Raw genomic sequence first — 25,898 nt, 5'->3', positions numbered from 1 at the left:
ATGTAGGAAAGGTTAAATAAACACATGCATTTTTCAACTGGCCTGCTTCTTATTCAATTCTGTAGTTAATTTTGGAATACCTGGGGAAAGCCTTTCTGCAGGTTACGGCTCAGACATCTTTGTGGTTCTGGCTTGGGGTTCCCAAGTTCCAGTTTCCTCAAGAGTGTACTTCTTTCCATGATTAAGTGTGTGATCTGTTCACCAGGGCTGCTCAGGGCCACTGTAGACAAGCCTTCTTGATACATTTCAACCTCCTTTGTTTGCCTTTCTGTTAGGAAGAAATAACAGAAACAATATTGTTACAAGAAATGCAGGCAAAAAACTAAAAAGTAGTGGGAAAAGGTTCTCAAAAGCAGTAGATATTCTTCAGTTCAATTCAGTCGCTCAGTTGTGTCCGACTCTGCAACCCCATGAACTGCAGCAGGCCAAGCTTCCCTGTCCATCACCAACTCCTAGAGCCTACTCAAACTCATGTCCATTGAGTCGGTGATGCCATCCAACTGTCTTATCTTCTGTCACCCCCTTCTCCCCCTGCCTTCAATCTTTCCCATCATCAGGGTACTTTTCCAATGAATTGGTTCTTCGCATCAGGTGGCCAAAGTATTGGAGTTTCAGCTTCAACATCAGTCCTTCCAATGAACACCCAGGACTGATTTCCCTTAGGATTGACTGGTTGGATCTCCTTGCAGTCCAAGGGACTCTCAAGAGTCTTCTCCAACACCACAATTCAAAAGCATCAATCCTTTGGGACTCAGCTTTCTTTATAGTCCAGCTCTCACATCTATACATGACTACTGTAAAAACCATAGCCTTGACTAGATGGACCTTTGGTGGCAAAGTAATGTCTGCTTTTTAATATGCTGTCTAGGTTGGTATTCTAGATATTCTTACTACCTGTGTAAGTTTAAAATTTGTCCTTGCATAACTTTTAAAGTGTGTCGTTGTTTCAGTTAGTGTTTGCTAATGTGGCAGGTATTATACTGAGCATTTGAGATAAATTTATCTTATTTAATCCAGTGAGGTAGGAATCATATTATCACTTTTAAGAGATGAGGGCTCAGGCACCAAGAAACTTGTCCACAGTCACTCAGCTAATCCTAAGCCGAAATTCTTGATGATTTCAATATTCAGGTAAATGATCATATTCCAGGAGCCTGTCCTTTCAGTTCCTTTACCAGCTAACTTCCAAAAATCTAGTCCTCTATCCCATCTTAGTCACCTACTCCGTATTAATCCCCTAGACCCTGTCATTAGCCTGTATAGTTTCTATAGCCTCTCCCTAGCCTCAAATTCAAACATCCTATTCTCCAATCATCCTTCCCCACCCTTTGTACTAGCAACTCAATTTCAACAATTTTTGACCATACTGTAAACTAGCATCCATTGATTATAAAGACTTTTTAGCATTCCTTATTCCATCCCTATTCTCATTTCCTTTCTTACCCAGCTTAGATTCTACAGCCCATCATTACAATCACTCCCCTGAAAATATTCACAATTCTCTTGCCTCCTTTCCTCCCATTATACTTGGTGACAAAACTTCAACCTGTTTAGAGCCAGCACTTCACCAGTGCACTCCAGAAGCTGAATGTAGCTGGAGAAAACTGCACAGACAGTGCTGATTGGTTTCATTTCAAACTCATGACCACCAACCAGCCTTGAGTGGGCCCCTACTGCTGCTCAGCAATCCTCCTGCATTCCCCTGCTTGTCTTTCTCTCTCATTTTCTAGAGACCTAAACCATTATTTCATTCTTCTCTTTCATCAAATCTATAATACCTCCGACCCCTCCTCCCTCTCACCTGAACAACTGACTTATTTTACTGAGAAAAGAGAAGTACTTTGAAAAGAGCTTTCATGAGCTCCCCTTACCAAATCTGCCAGCTCTCTGGTACTCTTCCCTCTTGTGAGATTAAACAAGATACCCTTGTTCCTAAGGCTTTCATGAGCTCCCCTTACCAAATCTGCCAGCTCTCTGGTACTCTTCCCTCTTGTGAGATTAAACAAGATACCCTTGTTCCTAAGGCCAGGCCCTCCCCTTGTGCACTGGATCTCATTCCTTCTCTCCTCAAAAAAAAGCTCCTGCAGTTGACTTTTTTTTTTTTTTTTACTTTATTTTACTTTACAATACTGTATTGGTTTTGCCATACATTGACATGAATCCGCCACGGGTGTATACAAGCTCCCAATCCTGAATCCCCCTCCCACCTCCCACCCCATATCATCTCTCTGGATCATCCCCATGCACCAGCCCCAAGCATCCTGTATCCTGTATCGAACATAGACTGGCACTTCGTTTCTTACATGATATTATACATGTTTCAATGCCATTCTCCCAAATCATCCCACCCTCTCCCTCTCCCTCAGAGTCCAAAAGTTCTTTCTATACATCTGTGTCTCTTTTGCTGTCTCGCATACAGGGTCATCATTACCATCTTTCTAAATTCCGTATATATGTGTTAGTATACTGTATTGGTGTTTTTCTTTCTGGCTTACTTCACTCTGTATAATTGGCTCCAGTTTCATCCATCTCATTAGAACTGATTCAAATGTATTCTTTTTAATGGCTGAGTAATACTCCATTGTGTATATGTACCACAGCTTTCTTATCCATTCCTCTGCTGATGGACATTTAGGTTGTTTCCAGGTCCTGGCTATTATGAACAGTGCTGCAATGAACACTGGGGTACATGTGTCTCTTTCAATTCTGGTTTCCTCGGTGTGTATGCCCAGCAGTGGGATTGCAGTTGACTCTTATCTCTGCTGTCTCATGGGGCTTTCTTCCCAACTATTCTTCTGAGAGACATGGTATCATATCTCCCATTAAAATCAGCAGTGATAGGGACTTCCCTAGTGGTCCGGTGGTTAGGACTCCATGCTTCCACGCAGGGGGCATGGGTTCGATCCCTGGGTGGGAAACTGAGATCCTGCATGCTGCACACAGCATGGCCAAAAAATTTAAAAATGAAAATAAAAATAAATAAATAAGAACAAGGTGATGAAAACCACGAAACCTTTGCTTCACACTCATGTCACCCTCCGGCTCCTTCGCTATTTCTTCATTCCTCTTTGCTGCACAACTTGAAGGAAGGATCACCCACAGCCATGTCCCCTCCCTCTCCTGCCGTTCTCTCCTGAATCCACTCATTGGCTTTTGTGTCCACTGCTCCACAGAAGCAGCTCTCCTCGAAATCACAATGAGCCCCACGTGATCAGAGCCAATGGCCAGTCTCCTGTCCTCACTCCACATATCCCATTAATGGTATTTGGCCCCATTGTTCATTTCCTTTTCCGAAAACACCTTCCTCATTTCTCTGCTTGGGCCCCACACTCTGCTAGTTTCCTCTTAGCTTTCATGCCACTCCCTTTCAGACTCCTTTGCTGACTTCTTACCTTTCTAAGCTCTAAACACTGGAACACACCAGGGCCTAGCTCTGAAACTTCTTCCTTCCATTCCCTAAGGTATCTCCTACCATCCTATGGCTTTAAGTATTTGCTATACCTGATGACTCCCAAATTTACATCTCTAGTTCACAATGCATTCCAGACATAAACAAAATTGCCTATTTGACCTTTCCACTCAGATGTTTAATATTCACATCCAAATGCAGATGTCCAAGAGCAAACTCTTTACTGTCTTCCCTAAATAGAACCACCCACATCTACCCAAGCTGAGTAGTTAGGATCTCCAGTATTCAAAACTGTTCAGGCCAAAGAGCTTGGGGTCACCAGTGATTTCTCTCTTTTTCTCCCACCCAACTTGAAATCTGTGACCTTGGTATGTGCTGTGCTATGCTTAGTTGCCTGTCAGGCTCCTCTGTTCATGGGGATTCTCCAGGCAAGAATACTGGAGTTGCCATGCCCTCCTCCAGGAGATCTTCCCAATCCGGGGGTCGAACCCAGGTATCCTGCATTGCAGGCAGATTTTTTACCATCTGAGCCATCAGGGAAGCCCATGACCTTGGTATGGTGCTGGCTTAGTCGCTAAGTCGTGTCCACCTCTTGCGAGCCCATGGGCTGTATAGCCCGCCAGACTCCTCTGTCCATGGGATTCTCCAGGCAAGAATACTGGAGTGGGTTCCAGTCTCCTTCTCCAGGGGATCTTTCCAACCCAGGGATCGAACCCAGGTCTCCTGTGTTACAGGCAGATTCTTTACCAACTGAGCTACAAGGGAAGCCCCAAGGGAAGACTTAAGTATAGGGCTTCAAAAAACCCATCATCAAATCATGTTTGCTCCACTTTCAAAAGACATCCTTTAATTACAGATGCATTTCTGATGTGATTGACATATGTGTTCCTAAAATAAACAAGCGGATCTGTATTTCACAAAAATGCTCACTAAAAATAATGTAGCTTATGGAAAAATGTTGGCTTGGAGCACTCAAAACCTTTATCATTGCATAATTAATACTATAAAAACACTGAGAATCCTAATTATATTGGTTCATTAAAGAGATGTGTCAAATTCCTAAAAAAAATTAAGGGAATACTATAGCAAATATAAGTAAACAATGTAAAGAAATAGAGGAAAATAGAATGGGAAAGACTAGAGACCTCTTCAAAAAAATTAGAGATACCTAGGGAACATTTCATGCAAAGATGGGCACAATAAAGGACAGAAATGGTATGGACTAACAGAAACAGAAGATATTAAGAGGAGGCGGCAAGAATACACAAAAGAACTATACAAAAAAGATCTTAATGACCCAGATAACCACAATGGTGTAATCACTCACCTAGAGCCAGACATTTTAGAATGTGAAGCCACGTGGGCCTTAGGAAGCATTACTACTAACAAAGCTAGTGGTGGTGATAGAATGCCAAACGAGCTGTTTCCAATCCTAAAAAAAACGATGCTGTTAGGGTGTTGCACTTAATATGCCAGTAAATTTGGAAAACTCAGCAGCGGCCACAGGACTGGAAAAGGTCAGTTTTCATTCCAATCCCAAAGAAAGGCAATGTCAAAGAATGTTCAAACTACTGCACAATTGCACTCATCTCACATGCTAGCAAGGTAATGCTCAAAATCCTTCAAGCTAGGCTTCAACAGTACATGAACCAAGAACTTCCAGATGTACAATCTGGACTGAGGAAAGGCAGAGGAACCAGAGATCAAATTGCCAACATCTGTTGGATCACAGAAAAAGCAAGAGAATTCCAGAAAAACTCTACTTCTGTTTCATTGACTATGCTAAAGCCTCTGACTGTGTGGATCACAACAAACTGTGGAAAATTATTAAACATATGGGAATACCAAACCACCTTACCTGCCTCTAAAACGCGTGTATGCAGATCAAGAAGCAACAGTTAGAACTGGACACAGAACAATGGACGGGTTCCAAATTGGGAAAGGAATACGTCAAAGATGTATATTGGCACCCTGCTTATTCAACTTAAATGCAGAGTACATAATGTGAAATGCTTGACTGAATGAAGCACAGGCTGGAATCAAGATTGTCAGAAGAAATATCAATAATCTCAGATAGGCAGATGACACCACCCTAATGGCAAAAGTGAAGAGGAACTAAAGAGCTTCTTGATGAAGGTGAAAGAGGAGAGTGAAAAAGCTGGCTTAAACCTCAACATTCAAAAGACTAAGATCATGGCACCTGGTCCCATCACTTCATAGCAGATTGATGGGAAACAATGGAAACAGTGGCAGACTTTATTTTCCTGGGTTCCAACATCACTGCAGACCGGTGACTGTAGCCCTGAAATTAAAAGACGCTTGCTCCTTGGAAGAAAAACTATGACAAACCTAGACAGCATATTAAAAAGCAGACACATCACTTTGTCAACAAAGGCATAGCCAAAGCTATGGTTTTTCCAGTAGTAATATACAGATGTGAAAGTTCAACCATAAACAAGGCTGAGTGCCAAAGAACTGATTTTTTTGAACTGTGGTGCCAGAGAAGACTCTTGAGAGTCCCTTGGACATCAAGGAGATCAAACCAGTCAATCCTAAAGGAAATCAAGCCTGAATATTCACTGGAAGGACTGATGCTGAAGCTGAAGTTCCAATACTTTAGCCACTTGATGTGAAGAGTCAATTCAATGGAAAAGACCCTGATGCTGGGAAAGAGTGAGGACAGGAGGAGAAGAGGGTGACAGAGTGAGATGGTTGGATGGCATCACTGACTCAGTGGCCATGAGTCTGAGCAAGCTCCAGGAGACAGTGAAGGACAGGGAAGTCTGGCGGGCTACAGTCCATGGGGTAGTAAAGAGTTGGACATGACTGAACAACTGAACAACACAGCCAATATAGGGAATCCCCAGGTGGCACTAGCGGTAAAGAATCGCCTGCCAGTGCAGAGGACATGGGTTCTACCCCTGGGTCGGGAAGATGCCCTAGAGTAGGAAATGGCTTCCCACTTCAGGGTTCTCGCCTGGAAAATTTCATGGACAGAGGAGCCTGGCAGCTGCAGTCTGTGGAACTGCAATGAGCCAGACTACAACTGAGCACACATACACATGTACACAGCAGATATAGGCGTCTGTCTTCTTCTTAAAATCAGGTTTGCTGTAAAGATGAGATAAAGAAGGAGCTGAGCCTGCAGGGTAAAGTAAAGGCAAAATGCAAAGGATTAGGAATATCTTTGTAATAAGCACTTTCAAGGTAAAATATGTAGCCAAACAACCCAGAAGAGGAAAGTGGGATGAATGGGCTTTAGGTACAAACTCCGTGGCTTGTTGGTGAACCCAAATCATTAATATCCTGGGGAATACAAATCATTAATATGCTGGGGAAAATGATATGTGAACTTCCACATATAACTCCCATTATAGTGACATTACTCCCCAATTTCCCAATCCTTCATGAGCTAATTAATTTATGCTAGTAACAGGGCACAGAGGAGCTTTTGCTTCTTACAGCAAGGCAGATTTGAGCCCTTAACGACCTTGCAGCTGAGAAAAACAAAAAATGCCAGGAAAAATTTTAAATTCCTAAAATGCAATCACAATATGAACAAAACTAGAATGCAAGCTTTTGAGCCAGCAGAAGAAAACTCAGTTATCCAATGGAAAACAAAAAAGGGGAGGAAAACTGAAACTAGAGTGAAGTACAAATGAATTACATCTTATGATTAGCTCAACTCACTCTGCACCTGAGATTTAAAATACAGAAAACTGTCCATCACGGACCCTTGTGAAAGAAAGTTCTAAAATGAAAAAATGAAAAATGATTCCAAATAGAATATCTGAAATGAAAGAAAAATGCTAAACAAAGAAAATAATAAATGTGTGGTAAATATAAATATTTACTAGCGTAAAATGACCCCATGGTGTGCTGCAGTCCATGGGGTCACAAAGAATCAAACACAACTCAGGGACTGAATTGAACTGAAATCTAAATAAACACTGCATATCATAATAAAAGCTAATTTATGGAGTTAAAAAAAAATACAGTATTTTAAAGGGGTCCTGTCTGTATCGTCCTTTGTAGCTCTGGAGTACTTAATAAACATTTCCTGAGCCCTTAACCTGCTAGGTACTTTACAAGGCTGGAGCTGTTGAGAACCCCGAAACCAGGGAGACTAGGACGTGATCTCTGCCCCAGAAGAGCTGACACAGGTCATGATGACCTAGTGCGCAAAGTGCTGCAACCGACATTAAAGAAAAGAACCATTCTGCACTCTCTCACACACATTTCAGAATACACACCTTAAAAAGACAGGCAGAAAATAAACCTAAAACATCACAAATACTTTTCTTGAGGTGCAGGGTATGCAGTAATTTTTTTTCCTTCCTTCTGTTTTTATACATTTCCCAAATTTTCTATAATTGTCAAACTCCGCTTATTAGAATTAGAGAAAAAATTTACATTTTTTACAAAAGGAAAGATTACCTGATTTGAGTTGGAGCTCTTTAAACTTATGTCTAGGCTGTTTGTTTTCCTTTTCGTAACTAGGAGAAAATGCTTCTTTTTCCTCTGGTAAGTCACAGATATGGTTTGCATAGTTTTCCACCTAAGAAGAAAATAATACATTTTCTTACCAGACTATTAAGTGAAAGAGTCATTAAGAGATCACCACACTATCGATGTTTATAATCTGAGAAAGAAAACTCAACTTTGCTGAAGCGTGGACTCAGTATTTGATGTCCTCAGTATTTCATGTCAGTATTTGATGTCTCTCCCTAAACTTCCTGTTGTCACGTTATCAGATGCTGTTTCCCTACAGATAGGATGACACATCTCTACAAATTTCTGGGAAAATCACAATCTCTGATTTTTTTTTTCCATTAACAACTCAGGTTTCAAATCAAGTCGCCTTATCTAGGGTTTAGGAAATACTGCCATGATACTCAGGAACAGAGAAATATCTACACAATAATTTGTGGAGAAATATCTACACAATAATTTGTGGAGAAATATCTACACAATAAATGATCTACACAATTATTTATACTCAAGCAAAACTCATTACGATGTCTGAAATTTTTTCATTCATAATTGCTTATTTTAATTAACTGTTAATTTAAATTAAAATCATTATATAAATTATGTTTTAAGGTGTTAAAAATGCTAAAATGTTAATAGGAGCTTTATTAAAATAAACTATTGGGTATTCTTTAAAAATAGTTTCTGATTAATGGGGCAGCTTCACAAAAGGTACTTCTACGTGGCTAATGATAACAGATTGAAAGCAAATCGTATGCTCCAGGTACTCTGTTAAGGACATCAAATACCGAGTTTTCACCACAATCCTATGACGCTGTTATCTTCTCCTTTACAGGTGAAGGAGGAGGCTGAGAGAGGCTGAGGGTGTTGCATTGTCAAGCAAGACAGAAAGGCAGGAGCCAGACTTCACACTCTTACTAGGCCAAATTGCTTAGAAGTAGGCTACAATCCATGGGGTCGTGAAGAGTCGGACACAACTGATGCTACTTAGCAGCAGCAGCAGTGGCAGACTACCAAAGTAACTGCATTTTGCTGAATTGTGTTGAAGCCTTCTGGGGACAACTACTCAGAATATGAACAAAAAGCTGAATGGTATAGTAGAAAGAACACAGAACTGCAGCCCAGCTTTATCACTTTCTGGTATGATTCAGTTTCCTTCTCTTTAAAATGGTGGGAACAATACTATCTATTTCTAGTAATAATTCTCTTATCAAATACTTGGTGGGTGCCAAGAACATATGTGAAATGTTTGATACACATTGGGTGTAAACCTCACAAATCCTTTTTAAGGAGCTATTCTCAGCTCCAAACTACAGATGAGAAATTTTTACACTCAAAGAAGTAACTTGCTCAGGGTGACACAAGAGGCAGTGCCAAAGGCAGTTTTTCACCCTCACCTGCCTAATGTTAAAGCTGATGGTCTACTATGCTAACAGCTCGCTTCTTTAAGAGTTTGGGAATCAGACTGCCCTCCAAGAGTTAACTTTAAAAATCAACAGGTTAGCTGAGCTCAGCTGTCAGCACACAATAGAGTGATCTGCAAGTGACCTGAGAGAATTTATTAACTCATTCAAAGAAAGTAGCTTAACTGGGCAAACAGAAGAGGCTGGTTGTACACTCAAGGATGTTGTCAAAAATGTTTCTTGAGGTGGCTCATTTGCTTTAGTAAAGTTTTTTCTTTTTCCCTTTCTTTCTTTTGTGTGGTTTTCAAGAAATACCAAACAGCAAAATGGCACTTTATAAAACTAAAGATGTCTGCCTAGGCAGCAAACAGGATATAAAGCCCAGCATTAGGCAAGCAATGAAATGTCCCTTGTTAATCAAATCACAGTAATGTTTAACTGCTGTTGAACTTAGTACTTAAAGATACACTGTAAATAGCCATTCCTTCAAGGCAAGAAAATGCTGGATCAGCAAAGCATTAAAGATAGTTGTTTTACTTATTTTTTTATTACCTTTGTATTTCCAGGAAGAGAAATACAATTTAGTTCTTATACTGGAGTTTTTTCTTTATATTTTGAGAAGTTGGAAACAACTTTATTAAAGGAAATTTAAGTATCTGGAGTAAAAAAAAAAAATAAAGTATATGTAAGAGTGTAGGTTAATCAGTACTGGACACATCAAAAAGAGTGATTAAAGTGTCAAAAGGTGTCACTGTATGCTCCTCTACTGGCTTGGTACTGAGGTTCTAGGATATAACAGGCCCAGAAATAAGGGCAGGTATGACAGTCGGATTGTAGAAATACGGTTATCTTAGCTGGTGCTCTAAAAAATCAGAATCATTTCACTTGTTCAGCAAGTAAACATCTGATTAAAATTTGGCTTCCTATGTAGTGTGTCTTAACTGAGAGACTCCACTTTCACTTTTCACTTTCATGCATTGGAGAGGGAAATGGCAACCCACTCCAGTGTTCTTGCCTGGAGAATCCCAGGGATGGGGGAGCCTGGTGGGCTGCCGTCTATGGGATCACACAGAGTCGGACACGACTGAAATGACTTAGCAGTAGCAGTAGCAGAAGTAGTGTGTCTATAGAGGAAAAATGCATCAGCCACAGGATATATGAGTCTGGTTCCTTTGGTAGTTAATTTCTTACTGCTATTTAAAAAACTGGTTTGATTTTTCTACAAACTTTTCTGTGAGTTTGGTCAATACAAGGCCACCTTTGAGAAGCAGATCCATTTCCTGTAGGCTGACTAGTCAGGTCTCTAAGCCTACTAGCGAGAGAGTCAGCTAGAGGGCTGGTTATTGAGATAAGGATGAATTTCCTAAGATAATGAAAGCCACCGTCAGCAGACCTATTTGGATATTCAACTAGTCTTCTCTGGGCAATGTCCTGTACATGTAGTCTGTTGGAAACCAATACAGATTGCTGATATATTTCATGAAAAAAAACAAGTGTACACATGAATGCTTTGCAAACTACACAGTGATATTCAAATATCGCTTTTTAATATGTTAACATAATGGAAGGATGATGACTAAAACCACAGTGTCTTTTTTCCTTTTTGGCCACATTGCACGGAACTTCCCCAACCAGGGATAGAACCCTTGCCTCCTACAGTGGAGGCACAGAGTCTTAATCACTGAACCGCCAGGGACGTCCCAAAACCATGGCTATCTCAAAATTATATTAGTTCTTACGTCTTTAATTTCCTTCATGTGCTTCACTGACAGCTCTTCTAGATTTCTGGAAGCAGTCATCAGCCTGTCTTTGCTGTAACAAGCACCAGACAAAACAAGAGTTGCTCTTCTGTTAAGGCAAGCGGTTCAGTTCCTTCTTTCTCAGGATGGTGAAGTAAATCTTCTAGTTGAAATTTTCCCTTGATAAAAGACATAAGCATATGTATGTATGTACAAACATACAACTGAGCATGCAAGAAATGTTATGTTTATATGCCTACAGTTAGACTCCTTACAAAGTATAGCTTAGTTTCTCTATTAATTAACGGTTATGTTATCAAGTAATAATGTGCGCGTACATGAAATAGCTAAAGTACAAAAAAATAAAGCTTTGAAGAGTTCTACTATATCCTCTAAAATAAGAAAAGCATGTGTTAAAAAATACAAGCTTTCTGCCTGCCCAGTTCTGAAGTTTGTAATTTAATGGTCTGAAAATCTCTCCAAGGCCCCTCACAATGTTATAAATCCCAAAGTAGTTTTTGTCTATTAAGTATTTAGAAATAAAAGGATTCCTCTGGGAGCTGGAAAGCCATTAATTCTCTACTATCAAGGAATTACTTTGCTCCTAGAAAGTGTCTTATAACTTCTGTTGACTTCTAAGTCATTTAGCTTGCTTCTAAAACTTGATCTAAGCCTGCCATTGATACTGTCTTTAATTTTTTTAACTTGAAAGTAGTCATGCTACATAACAGCCTGCACTACACGGTGTGGAAGAGATAAATGTCTGCTGATTGATGGAATGGTATCTGTGTAATGAGAATCACTAAAGCATCACTATGAACAAAGCCAGAGGAGGTGATGGAATTCCAGGTGAGCTATCTCAAATCCTAAAAAATGATGCTGTGAACGTGCTGCATTCAATATGCCAGCAAATTTGGAAAACTCAGCAGTGGCTACAGGACTGGAAAAAGTCAGTTTTCATTCCAAACCCAAAGAAAGGCACTGCCAAACAATGTTCAAACTATTGCACAACTGTACTCATCTCACATGCTAGCAAAGTAATGCTCAAAATTATTCAAGCTAGGCTTCAACAATATGTGAACCAAGAACTTCCAGATGTTCCAGCTGGATTTAGAAAAGGCAGAAAAACCAGAGATCAAATTGCCAACATCCACTGAATCACAGAAAAAGCAAGAGAATTCCAGATAAATATCTACTCCTGCTTCACTGATTATGCTAAAGACTTTGACTGTGTGGATCAAAACAAACTGTGGGAAATTCTTAAAGAGATGGGAATACCAAATCACCTCACCTGCCTCTGAGAAACCTGTATGCAGGTCAAGAAGCAACAGTTAGAACTGGACATGGAACAATGGACAGGTTTCAAATCGGGAAAGGAGTACATCAAGGCTGTATATTCTCACCCTCTTATTTAACTTATATTAGAGTACATCATGTGAAATGCTGGGCTGCATAAAGCACAAGCTAGAATCAAGATTGACAGGAGAAATATCAATAATCTCAGATATGCAGATGATACCACCTTTATGGCAGACAAAGTGAAGAGGAACTAAAGAGCCTCTTGATGAAGGTGAAAGAGGAGAGTGAAACAGCTAGCTTAAAGCTCAAAATTCAAAAAACTAAGATCATGGCATCCAGTCCCATCACTTCATGGCAAATAGATAGAGAAACAATGGAAACAGTGACAGACTTTATTTTCATGGGTTCCAAAATCACTGTGGACAGTGACTGCAGCTATGAAATTAAAAGACACTTGCTCCTTGGAAGAAAAGCTATGACAAACCTAGACAGTGTATTAAAAAGCAGAGATACTACTTTGCCAACTAAGGTCCATATAGTCAAAGCTGTAGTTTTTCCAGCAGTCATATACGAATGTGAGAGTTGGACCATAAAGAATGAGCGTTGAAAAATTGATGCTTCTGAACTATGGTGCTGGAGAAGACTCTTGAGAGTCCTTGGACTAAAAGAAGATCAAACCAGTTAGTCCTAAAGGAAATCAATCCTGAATATTCACTGGAAGGACTGATGCTGAAGCTGTAGCTCCAATACTTTGGCCACCTGATGAGAAGAGCTGACTGGTTAGAAAAGACCCGGATGCTGGGAAAGACTGAAGGCAGGAAGAGAAGGGGATGACAGAGGATGAGATGGTTGGATGGCATCACTGACTCAATGGACATGAGTTTAAGCAAGCTCCGGGACATGGTGAAGGACAGGGAAGCCTGGTGTGCTGCAGTCCATGGGGCTGCAAAAAGTCGGACATGACTAAGAGACTGAACAACAATTGTGAATAAGACTCGTTGGTATAATCAAATATATTAATAACTTTTAACTAAGGTAATGTGACCCAGATTATAGGGATAAGCAGAACTGTCATTGAACTGCAGTTAGTCTACAGAATCATGATCAGTTTTGCTTTTTTAACAGTAAAACTATATTTTGATTATTTTTATCTTTTCTTGATATGTTTTCCAGAGTTTCATTCTTTTCACGTCAACAGCTCTTGTGGATGATATATAAAATGTTAATTATCATCTGATACATTAAAGAAAAAAGAGGGTCCAGATCTGAATTTTAGTGCCCCACGCATCTTCCCCATGACTTATAGCTAAAAGTCTTCCTGTGCTCCTCACCCTACTCCCATCATCTGGTCCCCATTCATATCCTCCTCCCTACAAGATCTCTGAGCACTAGTCAGTTCCTTGTGGTTTTAGTTCTGAGTATTAGAGGACCCAAGACACTAGAAATCCATTTGGCAATATAGAAAAATGCTTCTGTTATAATAAAGAGAAAAAGTAGAACATAAAGGTATTATTACAACTATGTAAAAATCAGACACATAAGAATGGAAGCAAATACATCAAAATGTTAAAACACAACTGTGATAACTTGGTGAGATTATGAATAATAAGAAAACAAATGTTTGAATTCTTACATGTCCTACACTGTGAGTTGCTTGCCCCCAAGAGAGTAGCATACACCCTGTCACCCTACCATGTTGTGGGGTAGAGTGGGGCAGTCTTAAGCTGGAGGAAGTTGAAAGGAGAAGTGGATGGGGGATATTGAGAATACTTTTGCATTCCTGGCTTCTGGGAAATTTGGGGTATTGGAGGGTAAGCAGCAATACAGGAAAAGGAAGCTTGTCTGGTCCAGACGGTGGTATAGGATGCAAGTCAATAGCCAAGCGTATGACTCATCCAAGCTCCTAGACTGAACACCCTTCCAAAGTGGACCTTTAACTTCCATACTACTTAGTCATCTAAGCCCTTGGCTTCAACTGAGCTCCTGTCACAACCTAAACTACTGTTGAAATCCCACAATTCCAAATTCCAAATGTCCCACTTGTCCACCTTCCACTCTTTTGTGTGTGTATAGTAAATATACGAAAGTTAAAATTTACCACTTTAACCATACTTAAGTGTAGAACCCAGTGGCACTAAGAACACTCTCGGTGCTGCGCAATCGTCACTGCTACCCATTTTCAGAACATTTTCATTATCCCAAACATAAGCTCTGTATCCATTAAACAACAAGACCCCATTTCCCACGCTCTAATTTCTGTCTCTATAAATGTGCCTATTCCAGGTACCTCATATGAGTGGAATCATACATTTGTCCCTTTGTTTCTGGCTTATTTCACTTAGCATGTCTTCAGGTTTCACCCTCTTCATATCATGGATCAGAATTTCCTTCCTTTTTAAGGCTGAATAACATTTCACTGTACCTATTTTGGTTATCCACTCATCTGTTGATGGGCATTTGAGTTGTTTCCACCTTTTGACTATTGTGAATAACACTGCTGTGAAACACTGGTGTAACTAGTATCTAAGTCCCTGCTCTAGCTGTTTCGGGCATCTTCCTAGGAATGGAATTTTTGGATATATAGATCTATGTATGTTAACTTTGGGGGGAAGTGCCATAAATATATTAAAAAATAGCCATAGAAATGGGTGTGAAGTTGTTGCTCTCTTAAGTTGTTGCTCTCTTAAACTATTCTACAATGACAGTTGAAACCTCCAGTCCCTGGACCATTATATCTTGTCTCAAATTACCAGATACTCTTTGGCTTCACTTATTTCTCCCTCAAGCCTGGACCCTACTGTGGTTCATCTCAATCAGTCTCTCATCAATGTTTCCAGCTATCTAACCCCTTGTCCCATCTTCCCTGCAAATCCACACCAGGGGGAAAGTTGGACCATCTGACTTGTCTCTACCTATTTTAGTTTGCTGAGTGCTGGGAGAGAGAAATGTACAAGCACGCACACTGGAGCCACTACAAACCCATGGTCTGCCCGCCTGAGCCAAGCTTCTCTACTTGCAAAGGTCGTTCCATGCACTTGGCTAGTTTCTGCCACCATTTCACTCAGTAGATATTCAGAACTTCCACCTCTCCCATCAAACTCCAAACCTCACCTCTCCCGTCTGTTGGCAGATGACCATGTCTCCCACTGCACTAGTAAAAACTAAGGCCATCATAAGACTGTCAGCTTCTTCTATGGCCATCAGTACACTAACCACCATTTTTAGAGATCCTTTCCCTTCTCAGAGGAAGAGTTTTCCATTCTCTTGTCCAAAGCAAATCCCTTTATCCGTGTTCCAGATCCCATCTCGGATTGCTTCTTTTTTCTTTTCTGTTGGCTATCTCCCTCTCAACTGATGCCATCTCCTTAGGTTAAGAAGTCTTTGATGGTAAAAATAAAGATACAAAATAACTCTCCTTTGATCCTACCATATCCCCCTCTCAAGTTACTATCCTCTTTCTAATCTATCTTACCCTCCTCAAGTCACAGCATTTGGCTTCTGCTCTTACTACTGTACTCATACTCTCATTCAGGAACAACCCTCAAAATGCCAAATTCAACTGGACATGTTTCTGCTCTTTTTAGGAGTGGTATCTGTCCACTCCTTTCTGTTCTGTGATGTCACTTTTTCCTGTTTTCACTCTTACCTCTCTGGCCTTTCCTTTCCTGTGTTCTTCCTGGGCTCTTCAACAGACACGTCAAACGCCACCATTCCTAAGAACCCTGCCTTTGGCTCTCCGCCCTTCTTACTATCATGGTGACGAACAGCTCAGGCAGGGGAGTCTGACATGCCTTGGTCCAAATCCTGGCTCCATCACTTTCTAGTTGTGTGACTAACACAAGTCATCTAACTTCTTCAAACTTTGATTCCCCTCAAAGAGAATGGATATAATAGTAATACCAATCTCATTGGGTTATTAGGAGAATTAAACAATAATCCATCTCTGCTAAGCTCCAGGTCTATCTAGAAAAATTAGCAAGAAACAAATACACTGAAGTTAGAACAAATATAAATAAGTAAATGTAGCAGAAATTGCCAGTTTTCCTTCTATATATATATATTTTTAAATATGTTTATTTTTAATTGATTGATGATTGTGTAGTCTTTTTTGCTGCAGAAATAAGACTTTTTTTTGGACTGGTCACAAGGATGCCTGCCTTCTGCTAGATACACCCATGTGACTAAGTTCTGATCAATAGGATGTAAACGGAATTGTGTGCCACCTAGTTTAGGATATGTCCTTAAAGGAAAAGGATGGCCTCATCCTCTTCCTTTCTACTGGCTGGAATGCAGACAAAGATAATTTGAAGCTTGAGCATCCATCCTGGACACCATGATGTAGAAGCCACAGACCAAGGAAGATATACTATCATATGAGAGAAGATATCTGAACCTTTGGTAATTTCAAAATGCTGCCCTATCAGTTCTGGGGTGCTTGCTTCTTGACTTTTATGTGACTTTTATTTTCAAGCCATTATTATTTTGAGTTTTCTGGCCTTTACAGCTGACCAATCCTAACTACTCAGAAGGGTTATTGAAAGAATAAGATACAAGGGCATATGCTGCAAACAAGGAGATCAAACCAGTCCATCCTAAAGGAAATCAGTCCTGAATATTCATTGGAAGGACTGATGCTGAAGCTGAAGCTCCAATGCTTTGGCTACCTGATGTGAAGAACTGACTCAATGGAAAAGACCCTGATGCTGGGAAAGATTGAAGGCAGGAGAAGGGGACAACAGAGGATGGGATGGTTGGATGGCATCACTGACTCAATGGACATGAGTTTGAGCAAGCTCTGGGAGCTGGTGATGGACAGGAAAGCCTGGTGCGCTGCAGTCTATGGGGTCGCAAAGAGTTGGACACAACTGAGCAACTGAACTGAACTGAAACCTGGTTTGGTTGGTGGTTTAGTTGCTAAGTTGTGTCCGACTCTTGCGACCCCATGGACTGTAGCCTTCCAGGCTCCTCTGTCCGTGGGATTCTCCAGGCAAGAATACTGGAGTGGGTTGCCATTAATCTAGTTACATGGAAAATGAACATGGAACTAAGATAGTCATTGCTAGTCTACCCTGACCCATAAGGTCTTTCGCCTGTGTTTCCCTATGAACCTGCTCCCATTTACTTGCTTTTCCACACAGATGGCTTTTCTGTGTGCTCAACAGCAAAGCTAAAAACAGTCATCTGAGTCCTAAACCTATGTAATTTTTCAGTTTAAGTCATTTCTTTTATCTATCCCTTATAGTTCAAATTTATGAAAGAGAGACAATTATTTGTTGCTCACCCCATGAATTACTCCCCTCTCTCTGAAGTTAGTTGTACAATATTCCTTGTTCAGTTAGCTGTGGCTAGGACAGGTGGGAAGTAGGGATAAAAATACAGCCACCAAGCCTATCCTTTAAGCAAGGATTGGCAGAAAAGTACAAATTCCAGGGCAGAGGATGTAGGCAAGAAGGCAATACAAAATGAATCTACTAGTTAAGACCAAATGCATATCCAACTCTCTAGTGTATAGCTCAGTTTGAAAAATCCACTCATCTTTCTTAACACTTGGTCTTCCATCTGTATCCCAGTTAATAAAATCACTATCAATATAGTTTCCCAAGTCAGAAATCTGGGAGTCATCTTTGGCCTATCCTTATTCATCCCACTCTCATGGACAACCAGTCCCTGCATTTGTGGATTCCATCTCTTTGATCATTTTCTAATTAATCCTCTCTTAGTTTTGGAGAAGGCAATGGCACCCCACTCCAGTACTCTTGCCTGGAAAATTCCATGGACGGAAGAGCCTGGTAGGCTGCAGTCTATGGGGTTGTGAAGAGTCAGACATGACTGAAGCAACTTAGCAGCAGCAGCAGCAGTGTAAGTGTCCTTAACTGATTTTCTTGCTGCCAGGCTGGCCCCCATCCAGTCTGTACTCTATAAAGTTCTCAGACTGATCCTTGTAAATGCAAATCACTTGCTGCTTAACATTCCCATTGCTTTCAGGAAGTCTGGATCCTCAGCTTGGCACCAGAGTCTTCACAACACGAGCCCTACATGTCTCTCTCTTATCTTCTGCCACACCTTGACAGCCCTTCATGCCAGTGTATGGACTGATCCCCATCATGCTGCTTATTCCACGACTCTGAATATTTGGGTCCCTCTGTCTGGAATCCTGGGTCCTTCTGCCTGTTCTGCTCTGACATCCCAGAACTAACATGTTCCCAATGGATTTACTGAGCCCCAATGGTTGAGTAATTTGAAACTTATAAAAAAAGTAGATCTTAAGGTAATATAAATTCATTCTTTGACTTCCAAATGCTCTAACATCTAAACCGTGCCTGAACTCGCCCACATAACAAAGTATATAAGCATACTATTCTTTAAAAGGAGATACTGAATACATGCTCATTATCTTAAAAAGTCACGGTCTGGAAAGAAGCACATCTTGTGGCGTTTGGGAGCTTCTAAAAACTTCTAGATGTAAAGAATGAGGTGGTAAGAGCAAACTGAGATAGAGGCAAAGAATCTGAAATGGGAAGAGGACAAAAGAATGAGTGCAGTCATTTCGACTTGTTCTTGGCGCTGCAGTAGGTGCCTTCAACTACAGGGCGGGTCCAGGACCATACCTCGTGCTACAGCGTATCTCCTGGCGCTGAACAAAGGATGAGCCTGTGGCCCCATGGTCTTTGAGTGACATAAGGGAACACAGTAAAGAGTATGGCCATGAAAACTGAGAAATCCACTTAGGTTATTCATCCTACCCCTTCTTTCTTCCTCCTACACAAATATAGTTTAAAACATACAAATGTCTTAAATACAGTATCCATTATACAGTTTTTTTTTTCTTTTCAATTTGCAAATAAAATAAGGAGAAAAATAAACTTTTAGAAAGTTGAAAACAATGTAGCAATGTTTAAACACTTAAAATACAAAATTAAGTGAAATAGAGAAGCAAACGCCCATTGTTAACTATGCAAAAAACATATGCACATGAGCAAGGATTGACACAGAACAATGAACTACTGATATGTCAGCCTTAGCACTGCTGTCAGACTCAGCCAGCCATTCAGGGCAGGCTAACTCTTTCTTGTCGGGGGACAGAAGAATGGAGGGCAGAATCTCTGGCTTCTACTAACTAGATGCCAGTTATATATCATCAGTTGTGACAACTAAAAATGTCTCCACCCGTTGCCGTGTTTCTTAGGGAGCAAAATCCTCCCCCTGCTGCCCTATCCAAGGTTTAGTAGCACTAGGCTAGGGGTAAGAGGAAAGTTTTCTGAATTTTATGTTAACATTGCCATAACGATGTTTGTTTAATAAATAGATACTGGAAGGGGAAAAGAAAACTCCTTAACATATAGCATCTAACAAGCCCTTACTACCAAGAGTTAAAATTCATTCAGCTCTCATTTAATATGAAAAAAATTTTAAAAGCCACAGAACTCATTTTCCTTCTCCAATCTGTTATAGAAGAGAAAGCTGAATTTCTCAGTATGTGGACACTTGACTTGGCTTTGAGCGTGACTATCACAAATAACTGATGAAATCAGTCTGATAAATAAAAATATCTAAAGCATTCTATCCCCACAAATACCCATTTAAAATGTACACTTTGCATATCTTCAAAATAACTTTATATATATATAACAGTAAAACTCAACAAGGAACACATACTTTAAGACAAATTAAAGTTTTCCAAGCTCAGTTACAAGTGCACTGGATCTAAAGAAATCATATTCTACTTTTACAGCCTCTCTTCCAAGTTTCTGAGGGCTTTTAAGCCTTCCCATTGCCAAAAATATTTATTTTCAATCATTCCTCCTGTTTTTGTTTCTTATCTTATACCACAAGGAATGTTTTCTGATTAAGAACTATCATGAAGAGCAGGCACAAGAACTGTTTCAAGCATCTCCTTTCCTGAAAATTCTATTCTGTCATGGTGTTGAGTTCATACGGACTTGAAGTTGTTAACGATCATTCTGAATGATCTTTTCACAAACGTGAATGCGTCACTAAAATGAATGCCTAAAACAGTATACACTTAACAAGAAACATCTTTCTCTAAATAAGACTGAGATAAGTCCAAAAGTACATTTGGATTTTTTTCTCCTCCACTTTTAAAACACACCAGACTTGTAGAAATTTACTGTTTGTATTTACCAATGTATGCTTTTCCATTTTCGTCTCGAGTTTACTCAAGACAGAATGATTGCCGTAGTACAGAGACACAAAGAAAATCTTCCAAATGATTCCAGGGCTGGAGAATGTGAAATGCTTAGTTACCCAAAGCATTGTAGCAGGAAAGAAGGAGGGGGTGTAGAGATAACAGAGGTGATGGAGACGAGTGAACATTCAGGAATGCGCAGTGTGGACAAGAAAGGGCGAGAATGGCTGTACAATGATCAGGATGAGAAAACTGACGCTCATGAGTAATGAGAGAAGTGGATGAGGTTGCAGCTTGAAAGGCACAAGGTAACTGACTTGATGACGTCTGATGTTGAGGATACAAAGGGGCTCCAGAGCTTCATCAGGAATTCAAGTTCTGCCTGACGAACAAACGGCAAAAGGGAGGAAACAGCAGTTCTTTGTTCACAGGCCGACACTCAGAGGATGCCGTAGCTCGGTGGACTTTGTCATGGCCCCTACCTTCATGCGCAGTCTCTGAGTAGGGCTGAGTCTTCGCCTGGAAAGTGAGCAAAGGAACGCCTACTTAAACAGCTTGAGTGTTCTAAACTCTCTTTAAAGAAAAGCAGCAGCCTAATTCTAAGGGCCTGTGACGGGTGGGTCCCGGGAAACCGACCAATCTATTCTCAGGCCGAATCCCTCCAGCCCGCGGCTAGAAAGGCCAAGCCAGGTGAGGCTCTTCTGTCGTTTTGGGCCCTGCCGGGAAAGGCCTGGAATGCTGAAAAAGAGCAAAGAATAGCTGCTTTCTTCCTTGGGGCTGCGGGAACCTCAGGAATCAAGCCGGAAATTGTCTCTTGGAAAGCGCGGTGAGGGTCCGGGGGCCACCAGGGTGCGAGCGGCAGGTGCCTGCTCAGTCCCGGGCGTCATAGCAACCGCGCTCGCCGCGGAGACGCCTGGCCGTCCTTCCGGCGGCAACCATAGAAACGACGCGCGCCATTGGCTCAGGAGCTGCGCTTCCGGCCGGAGACCATTGCTACGGCGCAGACCATTGGCCTCTAAGTTACGGTAACGAGGGCACGGCTCTTCCCAATGGCTCTGCAGTAACCATGGTAACGTCGTGGTGCCTATTTGCAACTTCAAGTTCTGTCACAGGGCATTAATTGTTCTCAGCTTCCTGCCAAACCTTATCTAGAGCCCCAGTCTAACAAACTTGGATTAAATTTTCTAGAAATAACTTCATTCTTAAAAGGTGGGGGGTGGGGGAAGCTAGGTCAGCGGTTCTGAATTTTAGGACTTGTCACTCATCACATGGGTAGGGCACCTAAGACAAATCACAACACTTTTGGAACCCGCTTATTATTGTAAAAATGACGAAACCGAACTTGACTACAACTATTCCTTAAGTCCTTTAGAAGTCCTAAGCACTGAAAATTCAGTTTTCGCGAACCATATTCTCCACCTAAAATATAAAAATATCTAGAAGACACAACATTTAACAAAAGGACCGGTTTATATGCTCTTCATTTAAATGCTCTTATCGCAAGATTCTAGTTAGTTTACCTAAACCCGATTTTACTCATGTTTTGGGGCCCAAGCTTTTCTGGTATCCCCAAGATACACTTGACATTTCTTAACCTTATTCTGGTTTCTCACAGGCTCCTTTCCAAAGCTTTGCCAGTTCTACATGCATTATCTGGACAGATAGTACCCCTTACACTTCCTAAACTCTCCCTCTGGCACCAGAGCCCTTGCAAGTGTTTTTTTTTTTCCCTCTCTGATCTAAAATGCTCACCACCATCTCCCCCAGCCCACTTCTAACAGTTCAAGCCTCATTTTCTTCTTAGGGATACATTGTTTTGTCCTCCAATTTAGATTCAGGATCCTTCTTATTTGCTCTAGTTGACTTATGTTCCTTTTTATTCTTAGATTTTTGTTTTGGGCTGTGCCCTGGCTTGGGACTGAACCTGGGCCATGGCAGTGAAAGCACCAAGTCGTAACCAGTGAACCACCAGGGAACTCCCTCACTCTTAGGTCTTGCTTTCTTCACACACTTCCATTTGCTGACTAAAAAACCCACCTCTTGGAATTTTCACATGCTCTGAATGAAAATGAAACTGAATTGGAAAACACTAAACAATTCCATTTAGGGTAATGGAGGTTGTTTTTAAGCCTTAACAAAACACAATAGAAAATGGTTCCTAAGGGGAGTAATAATGATATTAATAAAAACAAACATTACAATCACTTCTAGTTCTAGCTCCATTTATCCTCATTATACATTCAAAGATAATGACAGCCATCATCTACACGAACCTACAGATGTAGAGAAGGGAAGAAGTCAATCTTTTACTTCATGCTCCTTTCGTACTGCAGCCACTGTCTACAGTATGTTGCTTTTTAGATTTTGCTATTTGGATCAGAAATTAATTTTAAATTTTTGTTCAACGGGAATGCTGCTTCCAGATAAGTCCTGATTGCTGCAGTTACTTTTCCTGTTTCCTGATTTAATGCAGTCACATTTCTTGATTTGATGACATATTTAGGTATATCTTGGCATTTATGTGCAAATCTCAAAGTTTATTATACTTCTATTATCAGACAGATACATTGGACTACTCTTTCCAACATACTCCATGAATTGCATTTTAACTAATTTATGTCAAGCACTTTTTTATTCCTAGTTCTTAATGACAGTTTTTCACACTGCATTCTGGACCACCCTATGGATCACTGAGGGTACTTCTCTGGTCTACTTGTTTTGCACTCCCAACCAAAAGCCCAGGACAGTGAGAGCTTTGAAAACTTCTCAAGGATTCAGGAATCAAGCAAGGCACCAGCAGTAACACTGTCTTGCTAAGTGATTAAATTAGCAATTGTAACCATTTATTGTGCAAATTATGTGTCAAGTGCCAGACTCATGCTTTACCTTCACCATTAATCCCCACAACAAATGGTGTTACTTTGCAGAGAAATTATCACCATTTTATAGATGAGGAAACTTGAGATTAAGTCAGGTATCTAAGTTTATAAGGTGAATATGTGGCATAGCTGGAAGGGTGAAATCTGGCTAAGACAACTGCAAAACCCATACTCTTTACCTCCTTCAGGGCAGTGGTCACCAACTGGGTCCTGCCTGGCCTCCAGCTTACCTTTCCCACAATCGCAGTTATAAAATATTTGAAAGGTAAATTCTTAACTCAAATATGAAGTGAGTCTAGGAAGAGAAGCAAGAAGTAAATATGGTGGGATAATCATCAATCTACAGCTAATCTGTCTTTGGGGAGGTGTCCTTCTCTCCTACACCTGTTTATACTAAATTTCAAGAAAAACCAACATCATCGTATTGACTTTGGGGCACATACTTTATTGTACTTAATTTTTATATAGCCATTTCCCAAACTAGACATGTTTATTCATCTTTTTGAGCTAACTCTGGAAGATAGTGAAGAACAGGGGAGCCTGGCATGCTGTAGTCCATGGGGTCACAGAGCTGGACACGACTTAGCAACTGAACAACAATTCACCTTTGACTCTTCAAAATCCTGAGGGCCTACCACATAGTAGGTATCAACAAAATAAGCATGGCCATTCAGGCATCCATCATCCTTTTTATAGTGTGAAGAAGGCTGATGTTCAGGCCCCACATGTATATTTTGAGGAATATGATACCCAATAAGCTTTTTTTTTTAAGCTGAGAAACAGCCAGAGTCATTCTCAAAATCAAGGTAACATTCAGCGGAGTGTGTCAGGTGGTTCGGTGATAACAGATTTGCCTTTGCTTTCATTTTTTAAGAGTATTGAAAGACCTTTGAAAGACAGATGCCAAGCCACATTAGCCTGCCCACTACTCACTGCTTTTCCTCTTCATTTTCTGTCTTTATGAAAGCAAAGGATTTATTCTACTTCTCACCACCTATAAGAGCCCTGGTCCACTGAACAAGTTTTGATCCTATAAATAAAGGCTTTTTACCTCAGTTTTTGTCATGTATAAAAGCGGTATGTCGAGACTGAAGATCATCCACTATCTTCTCTTCTATCTCTATGCCTTTCTCCACTTCTTCCTCTGATAACAGTAACTTGGTTTCTGAGTCTTTGGTTATAATAACCACAGAAGATCGCCGTGAATCAAGGATATTAGCCACCACCACTTGATGTCGATACACTTCTAAAGCATTCCTTGCACGATCAATTATGATGGAGGGGTCAGTCTCCAACTTAAAGGAAATTATAAATGCTTTGGGAGCCCAGTCTTTAACCAAAGGAGAAAGCATTTTTGGCACCATCTTCATTGTTATCTGTATTGGAAAAAGAGAATCTTAATAAGCAAACAAGGTTACTACCTACCAGGCAGGTCAATCTCAAAGGAAATCAAGGAAGCAAGGACTCAGATGTTTGGCTATGTCAATTCAAGTAGGATTTCTCACTGCCAAACTTTTTAAAGCGTATTAAATGCTTACTTAAAAGTCCTGCCTTTGTAGGGTTCATAAGGATGCCTGATTTCAAAGCTTCATGCATATTCTGGGGCAAACCACATCCTACGAATTAGCCCTGCCTTGTAACCCTCATTACCATAAATAAAACTCTGAAAAAATAGCATTATATTTTCTCAAACATTCCCTTTATATTTAATCCAAACCCTCAAATAAACAAATACAAATAATCTGTTTATACAAATGATACTCTGGCAGAAGCTCAAGGTTGAGTTTTTAAATCTCTCAGCCTAAAATATTTCTTCCACTGGTGGACTGGCTATTTGATTCCATTAAAAAACTGTCACTGGTAACATCTTAGCACTGAGGAAACAGAACTGATTTTATTTTTATTCATCAACACCACAATATCATTCTCAATCCCTTCTAAGGGGAATGTTGAGTTGTTTTGTGTACTTTCAAGTACAATACAGAACTAAGAATTACAGGATAAAGTAAGGTTCCTAGAATTTAAAAAGTGTGAAATCACTAAGCTAATCATCAGAATTTTCCCTCAAATAGTTAGCAAGAGTGACAGGGATCACATACCCATTCCCCATTTTACTTTTCTGCTTAGAATTTACCACTACCTAATATAGTATGCATTTGACTTACTGTTTCCTCTGCAGAGTATAAGCAAAACCAGGGCACAATATGTTTCTTTTCACTGCCTTATCTCCTACAATAGTGTCTGGCATATAGTAGGTACTCAATAAACATTTGTTGAAGAAATGAAAAAATAAACTGTCCCACAGAATCAGCAAGTGCTCCACAGGTAGTTTCTCCTATTTAAATTCTACTTGTATCACCCAATAAAAGACTAAGAATTCCCTCAGGTTACAAGAAGCCAGATGATTTCAGCATCTTCACCACACCACTACCCTCCTCATACCTTCTCCTTAAACTGCAACAATAACCACCGTCTCATCTGCCCCCACCACTCTCTCTAATTCACCTTTCACAATGATGCCAGAATGTTCTT

The 25,898-nt window shown here is 40.4% G+C and overlaps 1 protein-coding gene across 7 annotated transcripts in view; it reads right to left on the bottom strand.

Moving 5' to 3' along the window:
* The window catches only part of PPCS (phosphopantothenoylcysteine synthetase), a 140,863-nt gene that overhangs the window by 113,596 nt on the left and 1,369 nt on the right, over positions 1 to 25,898 (bottom strand). For 3 of the 7 annotated variants that reach the window (XR_001917449.1, XM_018042655.1, XM_018042660.1), the window contains exon 3: positions 23,789 to 24,742. Coding sequence is in view for 6 of the 7 variants with exons in the window: in XM_018042655.1 (XP_017898144.1) it covers positions 24,419 to 24,742 (324 nt within the window). In the remaining variant the exon portion in view is untranslated. Of the gene's footprint in view, positions 1 to 80; positions 269 to 7,846; positions 7,968 to 10,985; positions 11,222 to 20,128; positions 21,007 to 23,788; positions 24,743 to 25,898 lie in introns of those variants that run through there. The other 4 variants (XM_018042652.1, XM_005678607.3, XM_018042653.1 and 1 more) reach the window with 3 other exon arrangements.

The sequence above is a fragment of the Capra hircus genome, chromosome 3 (genome assembly GCF_001704415.2).
Source record: "Capra hircus breed San Clemente chromosome 3, ASM170441v1, whole genome shotgun sequence".
Classification (NCBI taxonomy): Eukaryota; Metazoa; Chordata; class Mammalia; order Artiodactyla; family Bovidae; genus Capra; species Capra hircus.
The sequence above is the reverse complement of the archived record's forward strand: the minus strand, read 5'-3'. Positions and strand labels throughout refer to the sequence as shown.